This window comes from Centruroides sculpturatus, unplaced genomic scaffold (genome assembly GCF_000671375.1).
Source record: "Centruroides sculpturatus isolate CEXI.00-Female unplaced genomic scaffold, Cexi_2.0 scaffold35, whole genome shotgun sequence".
NCBI classification, from domain to species: domain Eukaryota; kingdom Metazoa; phylum Arthropoda; class Arachnida; order Scorpiones; family Buthidae; genus Centruroides; species Centruroides sculpturatus.
In genome coordinates, this window is record NW_019384311.1 from 1,084,151 (window position 1) to 1,101,802 (window position 17,652).

Here is a 17,652-nt window from a genome sequence, read left to right on the forward strand (position 1 = left end):
ACTATAATTCCTTAGTTTATTATAACCAAATATTAATTATTTTATACCAAAACCTATAAAAACTTTTGAAATTACAGTAGCATGTTGCTAATCCGGCCATTCTTTGCACAGAGGAATGCCAGATTACTGAGTTTATAGGAGTAAAGTAAATGAACGGCATGGCCTGTCGCCCTTTCGTACTGATTCTTTTTTAAGCTTATTGTTAAATTATGCACAGGGATAAAGTAATTGCAAGTTTTTATTACTATATACATTTAAAAAAAATAATAAACACAAATAAGAGAAAGATATTTTTGTTGGGGTATGCCGGATAACTCCGGATTAGCAAGAGTCTGGTGTATAGCATAAGTAAACTTGTATTTATGCAATGAAATATTCTATATTTTAAAATGCATGTAACTTATACTCATTTTATTTCTACATAAATTATGTACATTTGTTTTTTTTAATGAGTATGTCGCTTTGTTTTTCCTCTCAATAAATCTCAATTTGTATTAGTAACGTATTGCATTGTTTCGCTAAATAACAATATAAACACATAATAATTATAACATTTTATTGTTTGCCATAAAGTAAATTCGGGTTCACTTCGGGATAATTCTACAAAAGAAGAAAATTATTTCAACATCAATATGGCCGACGGTGTAAGTCTAATAGATGATATGTATTATTCCTTAGTACAGTTAAGGGGGTTTATATAAAATATGCATCATCTAATTTTGGGAAAATCACGTATGATTGCTTTACCGAGAATTACAGAAGATAGGTTAGTTGTTGAAAAGTATAAAAATAGTTTTTAGTAATTTATGGATGATTTCTAATACAGATTCTAATAATAAATTACAATGTATTAGAATGTTTCTGTAATATAAGACAATGTTATTCATTAATTTTTATAAATCTGAAAGCTTCTTATCAAAAGCTTAAAATAAAATGAAATATTTTCCATTCTACATAAAATTACAACAAATAATTGATAAAAGTAAAGTTTAAAACGAATTTCTTTTACTTTTTTCATTAAAAATATTGAGCCTATTTTTGTATGCAAAACAAAATTCTAAAATTTAATATTTCATTTTACTTTCTTAATTGTTATATATAACAGAGGGAAAGTATGGCTGGCGATCGGTCAAAAACTGAACTCCCAAAAAATTTTACATTTTTCGACTCTGGAGACCTTGAAACGTCGAGATGTGCAAAAAAATTTCGGGCTTCTTTTATGTATGCACGGTGTTAGTGTGTATGTATGTGTGTGTGTGCGTACGGGTGGGTGGCACGATTTTGTTCACCCAGTTTGAAGCTTAGTAACTTCTGAGCCTCTTGTCGAAAATATCTAAAATTTTACAATTAAGTTTGCCTATTAGGGGCATTAATGCTATTAAATTTTGGTGTTTAAAGGTCAAGGGAATGAAGAGATAGAAAGGGTCATATGTCGTATCTCGAGTGGGGTCGGACTTAATGAAGATTTTACTCGTCATTTACAATTTTTTTATAAAATTCATTTCTACTCTCAAAATTACGCTTTATAATAACTTATTAAAAAATTTAAATAAAATTTACTGTAGTTATTAAAATTTTCCTGTTTGAGTTAATAGTGTATCTCTTCAGAATGACATTGAAACAAGTAGGAATAAATAGGAAAGTAATAAGTTTAAGAGTTTATATGAATTCCATGTTGTACGAGTCACTTAGATTTTACAAATACGTGTGCCGGGCTGTGAACGGCTCACGTATTTGTAAAATCTAAGTGACTCGTACAACATGAAATTCATATAAAACGGAATTATCAACAGTGTTATAGGGGATCGACTGTATAAATATGCAAATGAAAAGAAATAAATTAATTCGTGCTTATTCATACAATGCATATTAATGGAGATTTATTTATAAAAATATAGATAACAAAATACAAATAAAATGCCGTGGATAAAACACTATATGAAATATTAAAAATTTCAATCGAATTCTATTGAAAATTAATTGTTTATAGTCATTATCATTGGAGGAATTTATAAAAATTAGAATAATAGAATAAAATACTAGAAACAAATCGGTATAGAACTCTTTATTGTATATCCAATTGTATAACTGTATGAAATAAAAATTTGCCATATGAATGGTGTAACTAATATAATATCAACAATACAAAACAAATTAAATGAGAAATTATTTATACAATGCAAAACACCAGCACATTAAAGAAACTGAGTATATAAGCTGTCATTTTTACTCATTATGGGAGGGTTAAGTTCAACTGTATAATTTCACTGAAGTAGAACAACAATCAATAGTACATTAAAACTTCAGGAGGTTCAGGCGAATTTGAATTAGTGTTCCCCATGTACTGTACAGTACACTGTTTATTGCAGATGATTTATTCATTTATATTTTAAAATATTTTAATTATATGAATATATTTGTTTTAGAATATCCGAAAATATAGTGAACCCGCTCCAATGGGATATTATATACAACAAACAGAAATAAAGAGTACAATGAGAAGAGCCCCAATTATGGCCGAATTTAACAGTCCTGGTCCAGGAAAGTATATGTTGCCACCTACGCTCGGTAAGTTCACTGACCAAAACTTTTAAATATAATTTTAGCCACAAGTAATTTTTCTATTTTGTTATCTATTGAAGTGAGAAAATTTATGTAAATTATATCAATTTACAAGGTATCATTATGTTGCTACAGATTTTTCACGATTCTACTGTAACATTACTATAAAAGACATGAAAACATAAATGAAGTAAAGAAATAAAACGAGCAATTATTTATTGTGACATCGTCACAATGCTGTAATGCAATTTTTTGTCACAATGCTCTCAATTTTAGTAGTGTTTTGCCCCTGTACATCATACTTTTCCTGTTCATGCCGGTCATCTATCTAACTCCGTTCAGGAGAAAATTTTTGAATCGAAATAACATGATTTTCGGTTTAGACCGGAAGTCACGTTAATCGAGCCTCCTAAGATTTCCTTATCTGGTCTCGACTTTCATTTATCTAATTCTGTTCTCGAGATTAAGAAAGGACAGACAGACAAGATGGACGCCAGTGGGAATTTATAGGTTTACAATTGTTGAATATTGCAGCCCAATAAAGTTACAAGTCTTTGAATTATTTGTTTTTAATTTTTCTTCGGTAGACATGGAATAAATCATAGTACTTTTTTTAAATATACTCATTTTCATCAAGCAAAAAGTTATTATATTAAGTACATTTAATCAAACTGCTTTTAAATACTTTCATACTGCAGACAGTAAGAAAGTAAAATGAGGAAAGGCCCAGCAGGGGTTCGAACCCTGGATCTTTGGTTTACGAGACCAACGCCGTACCACTTGGCCACTGGGCCTCTGCTATTTCGTTAAATCAATTTATTACATATTAAATAATAATATATTAAATTAACCCCATAAAATTAAGGAACAAACATTTTTAAAAAATCACAAAAAATGATAACAATATCTGGAAAGCATCCAATCTACGAATCTTTTTTTACATCTATAATATATTATAATTTACTTCTTATATTAATATCTATCTATATATTAAGTTATTTATATAATTGTTCTTAATTAAGGTATCGTTGGTCATGATTTTACAAGAAGAAGAAATCCTGCTTATACTATGGCGAACAGGTAAATTTTTTCATATATGTAATACATGCAAATATATGTATATAATTCTATATATAAGATTTTTATTATTAGCTATTTATGATATTACTAACTGTATACGAACATCCGATGCAAACTGGAAGTTACGTTATTTCTAAAAACATTAGATAATTATATAAATAAAATAATATATATTTATAATATAAATTTTACAAAACAATATTTTTTAAATTGCATATTTTAAAATAATCTTTTACATTCTCTTAGACACAAATATAAGACAGAATTTATCTCACCCGGACCAGCAGCTTATGATTTAAGAAATATGACTAGATGGGGCCCAGCTGCCAATTATGCATATACAATTTCTGGTTGGCCAGCGGCATCTAAAAAGTATGTAACCCCTGGTCCATCAGATTATAGACCAGAAAAGTATACTGAATCTGTATGGAGATCAGCACCTAAATATACAATGGGAATGAAGACGAAAGGTTTCAGTCAAGATAGAACACCAGGTATTTAAAGCTTTTATTCCTAATTCAATTTTTATACAAAATAAAATAACTCACGAGTCAAAGTAATGTTACTTGTACGAGTTTTATTGTTTATAACACTTTATAATGGGCATAAAAGTGTCTTTTTTCATGCCATTGTAGATTCGTTCTAATCCACAATAGCAGGTAACTGAGTAATGAAGGAGTGTTTCTGACATATTCAAGTCAATCCACTCATAAATTTGAGATTAGTTAGACTCGAAACTAAGTACTGAAGGGTCTAGTTTCTAACTTATGCCTTTATCATCTCGCCAGTTTTTTATATTGAACATTCTATTACTTCATACACATTCTGACTTCTTTTAATATATAAAGGAAACATTCACTAAAAAGTGTTTAACTTAACATATATTAAAAATAACAATTTTTATTACAATTACAAATGCCAGTACGTTGTCATGAAAAGAAACGATCGGTTTAAAAATGATCTCCCCCCAAGATTTAAAAATTTTTGGACTCGGGGCCAAGAAATGCAAAAAGTTGGGATTTTTCTGTATGTATATTTGTGTGTCTTTGTATTCGTGCGTGTATGGGGGAGGGTATGATTGTATGCATTGTTATGCGTGTATACAACTCCTGTGCTTTCGTTCGAACATTTTGTAGGGAGGTTTGTGTATTAAGGGGAAATGTTTTCAGAAATTTTCAGGAAAATCAGACTATTTATTCGTTAGATATTAAGTGAGTGGCACGAAGAAAATCTTCATAATCACAAAATTTTTTTACTCGTAGAAATAAAAATATGTATGAGTAAAAATAAAATAATTGTATTTGTTTTATAACTTTTAATAGAATAAATCGAGTTCTAACTTTTTCAATACGTACAGTATATAAAAATATATTAATAAAATAGTTTTAAGAAATTAATATTTTTCCAATCCCCAACTATAGGACGGGTAATTTTATGAAATTCTTTGAGATAAATATTTTTTGTGTCATGAATTATAATTTTTATTAAAATTATACCTCAGGATGTTTATATATTAAAGAGATGAGATAAGTAATGTTTTTAAAATAGTTAAATGACCCCATTTTTTACGAGTAATCATTCTTATAAATAATTTTATGTAAATCTGAGGACTTAAAAATAATGCTAGAAATTACATAAGGGATAAAAACGAATCAAGAATTATTTTAAAATTCAATTTAGCAATTAGATTAAAAATGAGATTCAAAGAAACTATAAATTCCTTCTATTTACAAGACATAAAAGGATAATAATAAAGATTTATTATAATAATTTTAATTCATATCTAATTAATAACTAATTATCCATGGTAGTTGCATCTATGAATTATGTTTATAATTGAATTTTAAATGTAATTTATAAATTTATTATAATAATTAAATTCTTTATTTTTCAGGTCCAGCTGATTATTTAGTTCCAAGAGTTCCAGAATTTTGGCCATTAAGTTCTCACGGAAATGCACCTAAATTTACATTTGGAATTAAAGGACACGCATTTTCTATTGCTAAAGTACGTAAAATTCTTATTTAAAAATAATTTTATCATCAAATATTAATCATTTGTCTTTCAAATATGTTAATTCGTATTACGAAAGATCTCTTTATTATATACTCCCAACAATGTTTTCAACAAAATTAATTAAAATTTTGAATTTTCAGATACCAGGACCATCAGATTATGCTACTGTAAATCCAGATATTTATTTGAAAAAATCTCCTGCGTATACTATGGGTGATCGTTCGAGTATTCTTCAAGACTGGGGACCAAAACCGGGTCCTGCAGATTATTCTGTCAATAAGGTTAGTTAGTTATTATAATTATATAAAATTTTCGATTACCTGAAAACTATTTAACGTTATTAACATTATTTTACAGGTATGGATTCACAAGAAAACTGCTCCTCGATTCACCTTTGGCATTCGTCATAGTCCTTTTGTAGTGACTGTAAATCATTTGGATCCAAAATAATTAGGTGATTTTCAAAACGAAATGTGTAAATTTATTGAAAATAAATTCTATGATTTAATATTAATTTATTCATTAATATTTCTTCTCATTTTAGAAAAATTCATGAAAAATTAGACTGATTTCATTCATTATTACATTAAAAATTCCAATATTTAATATTGGAAAAAATTTATTTTACATTAAAATCGCCATTAAAAGCAGTCATTAAAAAATTAAATCTGTATATTTATTTAATTCTTCATTTTTAAGCGTTCAGAAAATCAATTTATTACATAATATCTTAAAATACAGTCAAACCTCTGAACAACGATCACTGGCCGGAACATAAAAGTTGTCCTTGTTAATAGTGTTTGGAGTTATTTTTATGTATTTTTTACTCAACGTTCCTGAAAAAAAATGGCCGCCTTTTACAGGTAGCCTTTATTAGAGGTTCGAGTAGAGGTTTCATAAGAACATTAATTAAACAAATGCTTTTGTATGGTCTTAAAATAACAATCAGTTAATATTTATGAATTAAGTGGATGAAGAAACACGTTGTCATTAACAAAATAGTATAAAAGTTGTATTCTGTCACAGAAGCGTAGTGTAGTGGGGGCGGCAGGAGCGGCCCGCCCCGGGCGGCACTTTTTAGGGGGCGGCAAAATTTCACAATNTTTTTTTTTTTTTTTTTTTTTTTTTTTTTTTTTTTTTTTTTTTTTTTTTTTTTTTTTTTTTTTTTTTTTTTTTTTTTTTTTTTTTTTTTTTTTTTTTTTTTTTTTTTTTTTTTTTTTTTTTTTTTTTTTTTTTTTTTTTTTTTTTTTTTTTTTTTTTTTTTTTTTTTTTTTTTTTTTTTTTTTTTTTTTTTTTTTTTTTTTTTTTTTTTTTTTTTTTTTTTTTTTTTTTTTTTTTTTTTTTTTTTTTTTTTTTTTTTTTTTTTTTTTTTTTTTTTTTTTTTTTTTTTTTTTTTTTTTTTTTTTTTTTTTTTTTTTTTTTTTTTTTTTTTTTTTTTTTTTTTTTTTTTTTTTTTTTTTTTTTTTTTTTTTTTTTTTTTTTTTTTTTTTTTTTTTTTTGCTTGTACGATTCGTATTCATACACATCTTCAATATCCAATAGAGCTATGTCATCTAGGTTACTTACGTTACTTCTACCCAAGTCTCCCTAGTCCCTAACTGTACCTGGTTTCGAACCGGCATGCACTGCACATTATTCTTCGCATTGCAAAATGACATTACGCATGGGTCAGGAACTTCTGTTCGAACGAACCTCACCTGCCGTCCGGGTCAGTGATTTTAAAAAGGTGACAACACTAGCACGGAATTTTTCATTACTTATTCTGTGATGAAACTGAATTTTAGTCTTTTAAATCGAGATACCTAAATAAGGGAACGGCGAAATTTTCCTTTGCCCCGGGCGGCTGTCACCCACGCTACGCCACTGCTGGTTATTCAGATTTAAACAGTTAAAAGAAACAACACCTTATAAAGTTTTAAACCTTATTCTGTTAGTTTAACGGGTATTTAATAAACCATTCCAATATTTAAGTTTTGCGCATAATTAAACATTTTCATTCAAACGTTTCTCCTCTTTTCATGCTCCTATTCTTCATGTTTTTCAATTAATGGAGAAATACGATATATATTGAGCTGTGAAAAATTTATTTAAAAAAATTAGTATTTTAAATCGATTTTACTAGAATTAAATTGAAAAAGAGTAAAAATATTTTATTCAATTTCTTTCTGAGGAAACTTAATAAAGGACGAGCAATTGTTGCCGTATTGCAATTTTTAATCATATTTTTAATTTAATTTAAGATATATGCTCTCCACCTCAAATTAGTAGTGGCTTGCCCCTGTACATCATTCTTTTCCTGTTAATAATAGAGAGACCAATCATCTATCTAACAACACCTTTTAGGAGAAAATATTTAAATTGAAATAACGTGACTTCCAAATTCATTAGAAGTTCTGACAATTAATCGGAGTCTGCTGCCCCTAAAGTTTCCACACCTGATCTCGAATTACTTTCTTCTATCTAACTCTGTTCTCCATAGTAAGGAAAGACGGATGGGCGATCAGACGGACTACAGTAGGAATTTATAGGTCTACAATGTTTTTCAAATTGCAGCCCAATGAGAAGATTAAAATTGAATTCTGATTGCAAATTCTTGATAATAAATTCTTTAGAAATTAAGTTTTTCGTTCAATAATTAATTTAATTAAAATCCATAGAATAAAAACTTTATTAATAGACGAAATTAATTAATTATTTTAATCATTAATTGAATAGTTATTTATTTCAATCCCATTCTCAAAAGCAATTTTACGAAATTGGAGACGACAGGGGGCGACATCAAGACATTAGAGCGCAGAAAATATACTCAGTAGAACTGAAATTTAAAAAAAAAATTAAATAGTTAGTTTGAATAATTAGGAATTTTTATTTTGACTGTAAATAGTTTTCAGTCATATGTTACGAAGTTTCTCTAAGAATAGCCCGTCAGTAGCCGAATAAATAAAACCAATGGGTGGACAAAAACACTGGTCGCGGGTTCGTATCTTTCCAGTAGGCTGGTCACGTGGAGTTTTCTGTTTCTTCACTAGTCTATCATCTAAATAGAGATCGTTTTTTTTCCATAGAAAATCCTTTCGCAAGGCACTTCCTTGGCTGATCGGTCTTAATTCATCTATCTAATCCAATTTATTTTTTACTTTCCTGGCTGTTATATATAGGCCTAATATAGGGAAAGTATGGCGATCGGTCAAAAGATGACCGCTCCAAGATTTTTACATTTTTGAGACTTGGGACCTTCAAACGTCGAGAAATGCAAAAAAATTCATGAGTTTTTTTTCTGTATGTATGGATGCTAGTGCGTGCGGGTGTAGGGGTGACGATTTTCTCACCCACTTTAAAGCTTAATAACTCCTGTGCATTTTGTCGAAAATTTATAAATTTTGCAGAAAGGTTTGGATATTAGGGGATCGATGCTAATAAATTTGTTGGTTAAAGGTCGAAGGATTGGGGAGGTAGAGAAAGGTCACATGTCATATCTCAAGCGGGATCGAACTTCAGGTCAGACATAATTTATTTACAAAACTGAAGTAATTAAAGACATTTAAACAAAAAAAGAAAGAAAGAAATACCGATATCTAGTTAAAGCATTAAGGCTGAACATAAATTAACTATTACAAAAAGATTCAATTACAGTAGAGCATCGATTATCCGACCCCCGATTAACAGTCACATCGGTTAACCGACCGTTCTAGTCGTCAAATTTAAAATGTCCGCTAGTGATATGGCACTACAATATTTGGCTGTCTTGGCTACTTTAATATTATTTTTGTTAAATTTTTGCGTGTATTAGCTGGCAATACTGGGTCGACCATTGAAGGGAGGCCAGTATTTAAACGAGACTTAATTTTCTAATTATGAGTGGTTGTTTATTTTGTGAGCAATAAAATAATTTTTAACGATACAATAGCGACGATTATTATTCTTAAAAAAAATTTTGTTAGGCTTAACATCGATGAAAATTCAACGCTAAGTTGGTTAATAGCGATATACTAATATACTATACTAATAATGCATTTTTTTCATTCTTTTCGGTTATCCGACCAACCTGAGTTCCCCAATTGAGTCGGATAATAGATGCTCTACTGCAATGTTTTTCAACCTGTGGGTCGCGACCCGCAAAGGAGTCGCAAAGTTTTACATGGGGGGTCGCGGGTAAAAAAAAAAAGACAAGTGTTTGTAGGTCTACAACACTACAACAAAAAACTTACAATCTCGTTGAGAAGGCTGGGCCTGTTTATTTTACAGTACAATTAGATTCTCGATTGATATTTAGGTTTCAACAGAAAGAGAATTAAATACGTAGTTTTTAAAATCACTGATATAGTTTTAATATGGCCCTGGGGGGTCGCCAAAATTTTTTAACTTGTAAAGGGGTCGCGTATTCAAGAAGGTTGAAAAACACTGCTCTACTGTATAAATTAAATAATTAAATATTTTTTAAAAATTATTATAATTACATTTTTATGGAAATTGAGGGCTAAATTCGGATTAAATTTGATATAGAAGTATAGGAATTAGTCACAAAATTATTCTCTCTTTCTTCTTTACCTTTAAAAACTTCGAATTTCTGTATCTTTCCTTATTACGCAATTTTTAACATATTCATTCAACACACAAAAAACTCGACAAATAGAGAAATATTTGCTTTATTTTATTTTTTAAAAGTACTGAAATAATAAGGAAAGAATGGAAATCTAAAGTGCGCAAGTGTTCAACGGTTAAGTCCTCTGCCTTTGATGTCTGTCTATTCCGCTTCTAAATCGTTTGTTACTAATCTTTCTTTGTCTCTCAATTATGAATGTCGTGACAATGATGTCACTATTCAATGCCTCATTCTTTCTTTCATCGCCACTAAATTAGTTCATTATAGCAAATTTTTACATAAGAGAAGCATATCATTGCCCGATGCCGACGAATATGCTTCGTCAGCTGTAAAAACGATAGCCACATCGATGCTGACTACAGGCCATTGGTGGCACGAGCTGCAAAGTAATATTTACAAAATCTTTCCCAATTGGATCGTTAACAAAATTTCCATTGTTTTATTCACGGCATTAGATAGTAGAATCTTGTAATTTACAGAAAATTTGTCTTATTTTGTGTTTTATATATTTTACTTTATGAATTACGTTTGTTAAAATCGCTTTACCGTTTAGAAACTTATAAAGGAAAGTATAAGTTAAACACGTTTATTATTAAAGGAAAATTTAATTAAAACAATTTTAAATACTATTTTTGAATGATGCATCGAGTGCAAAAGAAAGCCTGAAATATATAAGGATGAAGCAGATATTTCTGTAAACCTTGAAAGATTGTTTATTTTATTTTTATTTATAAAATGTATGTATTTTTAAAATAAATTTAAATTCACTATTTAATATAAAANATAGAACTCTTTATTGTATATCCAATTGTATAACTGTATGAAATAAAAATTTGCCATATGAATGGTGTAACTAATATAATATCAACAATACAAAACAAATTAAATGAGAAATTATTTATACAATGCAAAACACCAGCACATTAAAGAAACTGAGTATATAAGCTGTCATTTTTACTCATTATGGGAGGGTTAAGTTCAACTGTATAATTTCACTGAAGTAGAACAACAATCAATAGTACATTAAAACTTCAGGAGGTTCAGGCGAATTTGAATTAGTGTTCCCCATGTACTGTACAGTACACTGTTTATTGCAGATGATTTATTCATTTATATTTTAAAATATTTTAATTATTGCTATTTTCTTAAACGCATACCTGATCGCCGTAAGCGTGACGGCCAATTATTATGGGCTTCTTCCAACAAGTGACGAGTCTCGGAATGTTCTTACATATGATAGCCTCTCGAAAGACGGTCCCTCCCAAGATGTTACGAATTGTCCCATTGGGAGATTTCCACATTTTCTTAAGGTTAAATTCTAAATTACATTATTAAATTTATTAATAATGTCTTCTTTTATTTTCTATCATCAGAGAAAAATATTTTGATTAATATAAATTATGTAATTTNAATTATATGAATATATTTGTTTTAGAATATCCGAAAATATAGTGAACCCGCTCCAATGGGATATTATATACAACAAACAGAAATAAAGAGTACAATGAGAAGAGCCCCAATTATGGCCGAATTTAACAGTCCTGGTCCAGGAAAGTATATGTTGCCACCTACGCTCGGTAAGTTCACTGACCAAAACTTTTAAATATAATTTTAGCCACAAGTAATTTTTCTATTTTGTTATCTATTGAAGTGAGAAAATTTATGTAAATTATATCAATTTACAAGGTATCATTATGTTGCTACAGATTTTTCACGATTCTACTGTAACATTACTATAAAAGACATGAAAACATAAATGAAGTAAAGAAATAAAACGAGCAATTATTTATTGTGACATCGTCACAATGCTGTAATGCAATTTTTTGTCACAATGCTCTCAATTTTAGTAGTGTTTTGCCCCTGTACATCATACTTTTCCTGTTCATGCCGGTCATCTATCTAACTCCGTTCAGGAGAAAATTTTTGAATCGAAATAACATGATTTTCGGTTTAGACCGGAAGTCACGTTAATCGAGCCTCCTAAGATTTCCTTATCTGGTCTCGACTTTCATTTATCTAATTCTGTTCTCGAGATTAAGAAAGGACAGACAGACAAGATGGACGCCAGTGGGAATTTATAGGTTTACAATTGTTGAATATTGCAGCCCAATAAAGTTACAAGTCTTTGAATTATTTGTTTTTAATTTTTCTTCGGTAGACATGGAATAAATCATAGTACTTTTTTTAAATATACTCATTTTCATCAAGCAAAAAGTTATTATATTAAGTACATTTAATCAAACTGCTTTTAAATACTTTCATACTGCAGACAGTAAGAAAGTAAAATGAGGAAAGGCCCAGCAGGGGTTCGAACCCTGGATCTTTGGTTTACGAGACCAACGCCGTACCACTTGGCCACTGGGCCTCTGCTATTTCGTTAAATCAATTTATTACATATTAAATAATAATATATTAAATTAACCCCATAAAATTAAGGAACAAACATTTTTAAAAAATCACAAAAAATGATAACAATATCTGGAAAGCATCCAATCTACGAATCTTTTTTTACATCTATAATATATTATAATTTACTTCTTATATTAATATCTATCTATATATTAAGTTATTTATATAATTGTTCTTAATTAAGGTATCGTTGGTCATGATTTTACAAGAAGAAGAAATCCTGCTTATACTATGGCGAACAGGTAAATTTTTTCATATATGTAATACATGCAAATATATGTATATAATTCTATATATAAGATTTTTATTATTAGCTATTTATGATATTACTAACTGTATACGAACATCCGATGCAAACTGGAAGTTACGTTATTTCTAAAAACATTAGATAATTATATAAATAAAATAATATATATTTATAATATAAATTTTACAAAACAATATTTTTTAAATTGCATATTTTAAAATAATCTTTTACATTCTCTTAGACACAAATATAAGACAGAATTTATCTCACCCGGACCAGCAGCTTATGATTTAAGAAATATGACTAGATGGGGCCCAGCTGCCAATTATGCATATACAATTTCTGGTTGGCCAGCGGCATCTAAAAAGTATGTAACCCCTGGTCCATCAGATTATAGACCAGAAAAGTATACTGAATCTGTATGGAGATCAGCACCTAAATATACAATGGGAATGAAGACGAAAGGTTTCAGTCAAGATAGAACACCAGGTATTTAAAGCTTTTATTCCTAATTCAATTTTTATACAAAATAAAATAACTCACGAGTCAAAGTAATGTTACTTGTACGAGTTTTATTGTTTATAACACTTTATAATGGGCATAAAAGTGTCTTTTTTCATGCCATTGTAGATTCGTTCTAATCCACAATAGCAGGTAACTGAGTAATGAAGGAGTGTTTCTGACATATTCAAGTCAATCCACTCATAAATTTGAGATTAGTTAGACTCGAAACTAAGTACTGAAGGGTCTAGTTTCTAACTTATGCCTTTATCATCTCGCCAGTTTTTTATATTGAACATTCTATTACTTCATACACATTCTGACTTCTTTTAATATATAAAGGAAACATTCACTAAAAAGTGTTTAACTTAACATATATTAAAAATAAAAATTTTTATTACAATTACAAATGCCAGTACGTTGTCATGAAAAGAAACGATCGGTTTAAAAATGATCTCCCCCCAAGATTTAAAAATTTTTGGACTCGGGGCCAAGAAATGCAAAAAGTTGGGATTTTTCTGTATGTATATTTGTGTGTCTTTGTATTCGTGCGTGTATGGGGGAGGGTATGATTGTATGCATTGTTATGCGTGTATACAACTCCTGTGCTTTGTAGGGAGGTTTGTGTATTAAGGGGAAATGTTTTCAGAAATTTTCAGGAAAATCAGACTATTTATTCGTTAGATATTAAGTGAGTGGCACGAAGAAAATCTTCATAATCACAAAATTTTTTTACTCGTAGAAATAAAAATATGTATGAGTAAAAATAAAATAATTGTATTTGTTTTATAACTTTTAATAGAATAAATCGAGTTCTAACTTTTTCAATACGTACAGTATATAAAAATATATTAATAAAATAGTTTTAAGAAATTAATATTTTTCCAATCCCCAACTATAGGACGGGTAATTTTATGAAATTCTTTGAGATAAATATTTTTTGTGTCATGAATTATAATTTTTATTAAAATTATACCTCAGGATGTTTATATATTAAAGAGATGAGATAAGTAATGTTTTTAAAATAGTTAAATGACCCCATTTTTTACGAGTAATCATTCTTATAAATAATTTTATGTAAATCTGAGGACTTAAAAATAATGCTAGAAATTACATAAGGGATAAAAACGAATCAAGAATTATTTTAAAATTCAATTTAGCAATTAGATTAAAAATGAGATTCAAAGAAACTATAAATTCCTTCTATTTACAAGACATAAAAGGATAATAATAAAGATTTATTATAATAATTTTAATTCATATCTAATTAATAACTAATTATCCATGGTAGTTGCATCTATGAATTATGTTTATAATTGAATTTTAAATGTAATTTATAAATTTATTATAATAATTAAATTCTTTATTTTTCAGGTCCAGCTGATTATTTAGTTCCAAGAGTTCCAGAATTTTGGCCATTAAGTTCTCACGGAAATGCACCTAAATTTACATTTGGAATTAAAGGACACGCATTTTCTATTGCTAAAGTACGTAAAATTCTTATTTAAAAATAATTTTATCATCAAATATTAATCATTTGTCTTTCAAATATGTTAATTCGTATTACGAAAGATCTCTTTATTATATACTCCCAACAATGTTTTCAACAAAATTAATTAAAATTTTGAATTTTCAGATACCAGGACCATCAGATTATGCTACTGTAAATCCAGATATTTATTTGAAAAAATCTCCTGCGTATACTATGGGTGATCGTTCGAGTATTCTTCAAGACTGGGGACCAAAACCGGGTCCTGCAGATTATTCTGTCAATAAGGTTAGTTAGTTATTATAATTATATAAAATTTTCGATTACCTGAAAACTATTTAACGTTATTTAACATTATTTTACAGGTATGGATTCACAAGAAAACTGCTCCTCGATTCACCTTTGGCATTCGTCATAGTCCTTTTGTAGTGACTGTAAATCATTTGGATCCAAAATAATTAGGTGATTTTCAAAACGAAATGTGTAAATTTATTGAAAATAAATTCTATGATTTAATATTAATTTATTCATTAATATTTCTTCTCATTTTAGAAAAATTCATGAAAAATTAGACTGATTTCATTCATTATTACATTAAAAATTCCAATATTTAATATTGGAAAAAATTTATTTTACATTAAAATCGCCATTAAAAGCAGTCATTAAAAAATTAAATCTGTATATTTATTTAATTCTTCATTTTTAAGCGTTCAGAAAATCAATTTATTACATAATATCTTAAAATACAGTCAAACCTCTGAACAACGATCACTGGCCGGAACATAAAAGTTGTCCTTGTTAATAGTGTTTGGAGTTATTTTTATGTATTTTTTACTCAACGTTCCTGAAAAAAAATGGCCGCCTTTTACAGGTAGCCTTTATTAGAGGTTCGAGTAGAGGTTTCATAAGAACATTAATTAAACAAATGCTTTTGTATGGTCTTAAAATAACAATCAGTTAATATTTATGAATTAAGTGGATGAAGAAACACGTTGTCATTAACAAAATAGTATAAAAGTTGTATTCTGTCACAGAAGCGTAGTGTAGTGGGGGCGGCAGGAGCGGCCCGCCCCGGGCGGCACTTTTTAGGGGGCGGCAAAATTTCACAATAAATAATAATAATAATATCTTGTAAGAATTTGAACCATTTTATTTCATATTTTTGTCGCACCTACGATTCGGACCGATTAAAATGAGCACGGAATAGTGTTACCANAAAAAAATTAGTATTTTAAATCGATTTTACTAGAATTAAATTGAAAAAGAGTAAAAATATTTTATTCAATTTCTTTCTGAGGAAACTTAATAAAGGACGAGCAATTGTTGCCGTATTGCAATTTTTAATCATATTTTTAATTTAATTTAAGATATATGCTCTCCACCTCAAATTAGTAGTGGCTTGCCCCTGTACATCATTCTTTTCCTGTTAATAATAGAGAGACCAATCATCTATCTAACAACACCTTTTAGGAGAAAATATTTAAATTGAAATAACGTGACTTCCAAATTCATTAGAAGTTCTGACAATTAATCGGAGTCTGCTGCCCCTAAAGTTTCCACACCTGATCTCGAATTACTTTCTTCTATCTAACTCTGTTCTCCATAGTAAGGAAAGACGGATGGGCGATCAGACGGACTACAGTAGGAATTTATAGGTCTACAATGTTTTTCAAATTGCAGCCCAATGAGAAGATTAAAATTGAATTCTGATTGCAAATTCTTGATAATAAATTCTTTAGAAATTAAGTTTTTCGTTCAATAATTAATTTAATTAAAATCCATAGAATAAAAACTTTATTAATAGACGAAATTAATTAATTATTTTAATCATTAATTGAATAGTTATTTATTTCAATCCCATTCTCAAAAGCAATTTTACGAAATTGGAGACGACAGGGGGCGACATCAAGACATTAGAGCGCAGAAAATATACTCAGTAGAACTGAAATTTAAAAAAAAAATTAAATAGTTAGTTTGAATAATTAGGAATTTTTATTTTGACTGTAAATAGTTTTCAGTCATATGTTACGAAGTTTCTCTAAGAATAGCCCGTCAGTAGCCGAATAAATAAAACCAATGGGTGGACAAAAACACTGGTCGCGGGTTCGTATCTTTCCAGTAGGCTGGTCACGTGGAGTTTTCTGTTTCTTCACTAGTCTATCATCTAAATAGAGATCGTTTTTTTTCCATAGAAAATCCTTTCGCAAGGCACTTCCTTGGCTGATCGGTCTTAATTCATCTATCTAATCCAATTTATTTTTTACTTTCCTGGCTGTTATATATAGGCCTAATATAGGGAAAGTATGGCGATCGGTCAAAAGATGACCGCTCCAAGATTTTTACATTTTTGAGACTTGGGACCTTCAAACGTCGAGAAATGCAAAAAAATTCATGAGTTTTTTTTCTGTATGTATGGATGCTAGTGCGTGCGGGTGTAGGGGTGACGATTTTCTCACCCACTTTAAAGCTTAATAACTCCTGTGCATTTTGTCGAAAATTTATAAATTTTGCAGAAAGGTTTGGATATTAGGGGATCGATGCTAATAAATTTGTTGGTTAAAGGTCGAAGGATTGGGGAGGTAGAGAAAGGTCACATGTCATATCTCAAGCGGGATCGAACTTCAGGTCAGACATAATTTATTTACAAAACTGAAGTAATTAAAGACATTTAAACAAAAAAAGAAAGAAAGAAATACCGATATCTAGTTAAAGCATTAAGGCTGAACATAAATTAACTATTACAAA

At 28.9% G+C, this 17,652-nt stretch overlaps 2 protein-coding genes and 2 non-coding genes across 6 annotated transcripts; 2 read left to right on the plus strand and 2 right to left on the minus strand.

The window, feature by feature from the left end:
* Nucleotides 1–489: 489 nt before the first annotated feature.
* Nucleotides 490–6,261, plus strand: LOC111621745 (outer dense fiber protein 3-like). Of its 2 annotated transcripts, XM_023363985.1 has the most exons (8): nucleotides 490–644; nucleotides 2,427–2,568; nucleotides 3,585–3,642; nucleotides 3,889–4,136; nucleotides 5,537–5,649; nucleotides 5,799–5,939; nucleotides 6,016–6,112; nucleotides 6,203–6,261. In XM_023363985.1, the coding sequence occupies exons 1-7, from the start codon at nucleotides 633–635 to the stop codon at nucleotides 6,106–6,108; spliced, it is 807 nt and encodes a 268-aa protein (XP_023219753.1). In that variant the 5' UTR covers nucleotides 490–632; the 3' UTR covers nucleotides 6,109–6,112; nucleotides 6,203–6,261. The 2 variants fall into 2 exon arrangements, with proteins under 2 accessions (XP_023219753.1, XP_023219744.1); XM_023363976.1 differs by lacking the exon at nucleotides 6,203–6,261 and having other exon boundaries at nucleotides 6,016–6,174.
* Trnat-cgu lies at nucleotides 3,285–3,356 on the minus strand. The gene has a single exon. It is a non-coding gene; the product is annotated as a tRNA-Thr (tRNA).
* Nucleotides 6,262–11,702: 5,441 nt separating the features above from the next.
* Nucleotides 11,703–15,518, plus strand: LOC111621642 (outer dense fiber protein 3-like). Of its 2 annotated transcripts, XM_023363859.1 has the most exons (7): nucleotides 11,703–11,838; nucleotides 12,855–12,912; nucleotides 13,159–13,406; nucleotides 14,793–14,905; nucleotides 15,055–15,195; nucleotides 15,273–15,369; nucleotides 15,460–15,518. In XM_023363859.1, the coding sequence occupies exons 1-6, from the start codon at nucleotides 11,727–11,729 to the stop codon at nucleotides 15,363–15,365; spliced, it is 765 nt and encodes a 254-aa protein (XP_023219627.1). In that variant the 5' UTR covers nucleotides 11,703–11,726; the 3' UTR covers nucleotides 15,366–15,369; nucleotides 15,460–15,518. The 2 variants fall into 2 exon arrangements, with proteins under 2 accessions (XP_023219627.1, XP_023219623.1); XM_023363855.1 differs by lacking the exon at nucleotides 15,460–15,518 and having other exon boundaries at nucleotides 15,273–15,431.
* On the minus strand, nucleotides 12,555–12,626 carry Trnat-cgu. The gene has a single exon. It is a non-coding gene; the product is annotated as a tRNA-Thr (tRNA).
* Nucleotides 15,519–17,652: the final 2,134 nt, after the last annotated feature.

Excerpts from the sequence above, each read along its gene's own strand:
- LOC111621745 (XM_023363985.1), top strand. Across the intron at positions 5,650-5,798 it reads ACGCATTTTCTATTGCTAAA|ATACCAGGACCATCAGATTA; the intron begins GTACGTAAAATT and ends TTGAATTTTCAG. Across the intron at positions 5,940-6,015 it reads CAGATTATTCTGTCAATAAG|GTATGGATTCACAAGAAAAC; the intron begins GTTAGTTAGTTA and ends ATTATTTTACAG.
- LOC111621642 (XM_023363859.1), top strand. The coding sequence starts at position 11,727 with ATGGGATATTATATACAACAAACAGAAATAAAGAGTACAATGAGAAGA. Across the intron at positions 12,913-13,158 it reads GCTTATACTATGGCGAACAG|ACACAAATATAAGACAGAAT; the intron begins GTAAATTTTTTC and ends ACATTCTCTTAG. Across the intron at positions 14,906-15,054 it reads ACGCATTTTCTATTGCTAAA|ATACCAGGACCATCAGATTA; the intron begins GTACGTAAAATT and ends TTGAATTTTCAG.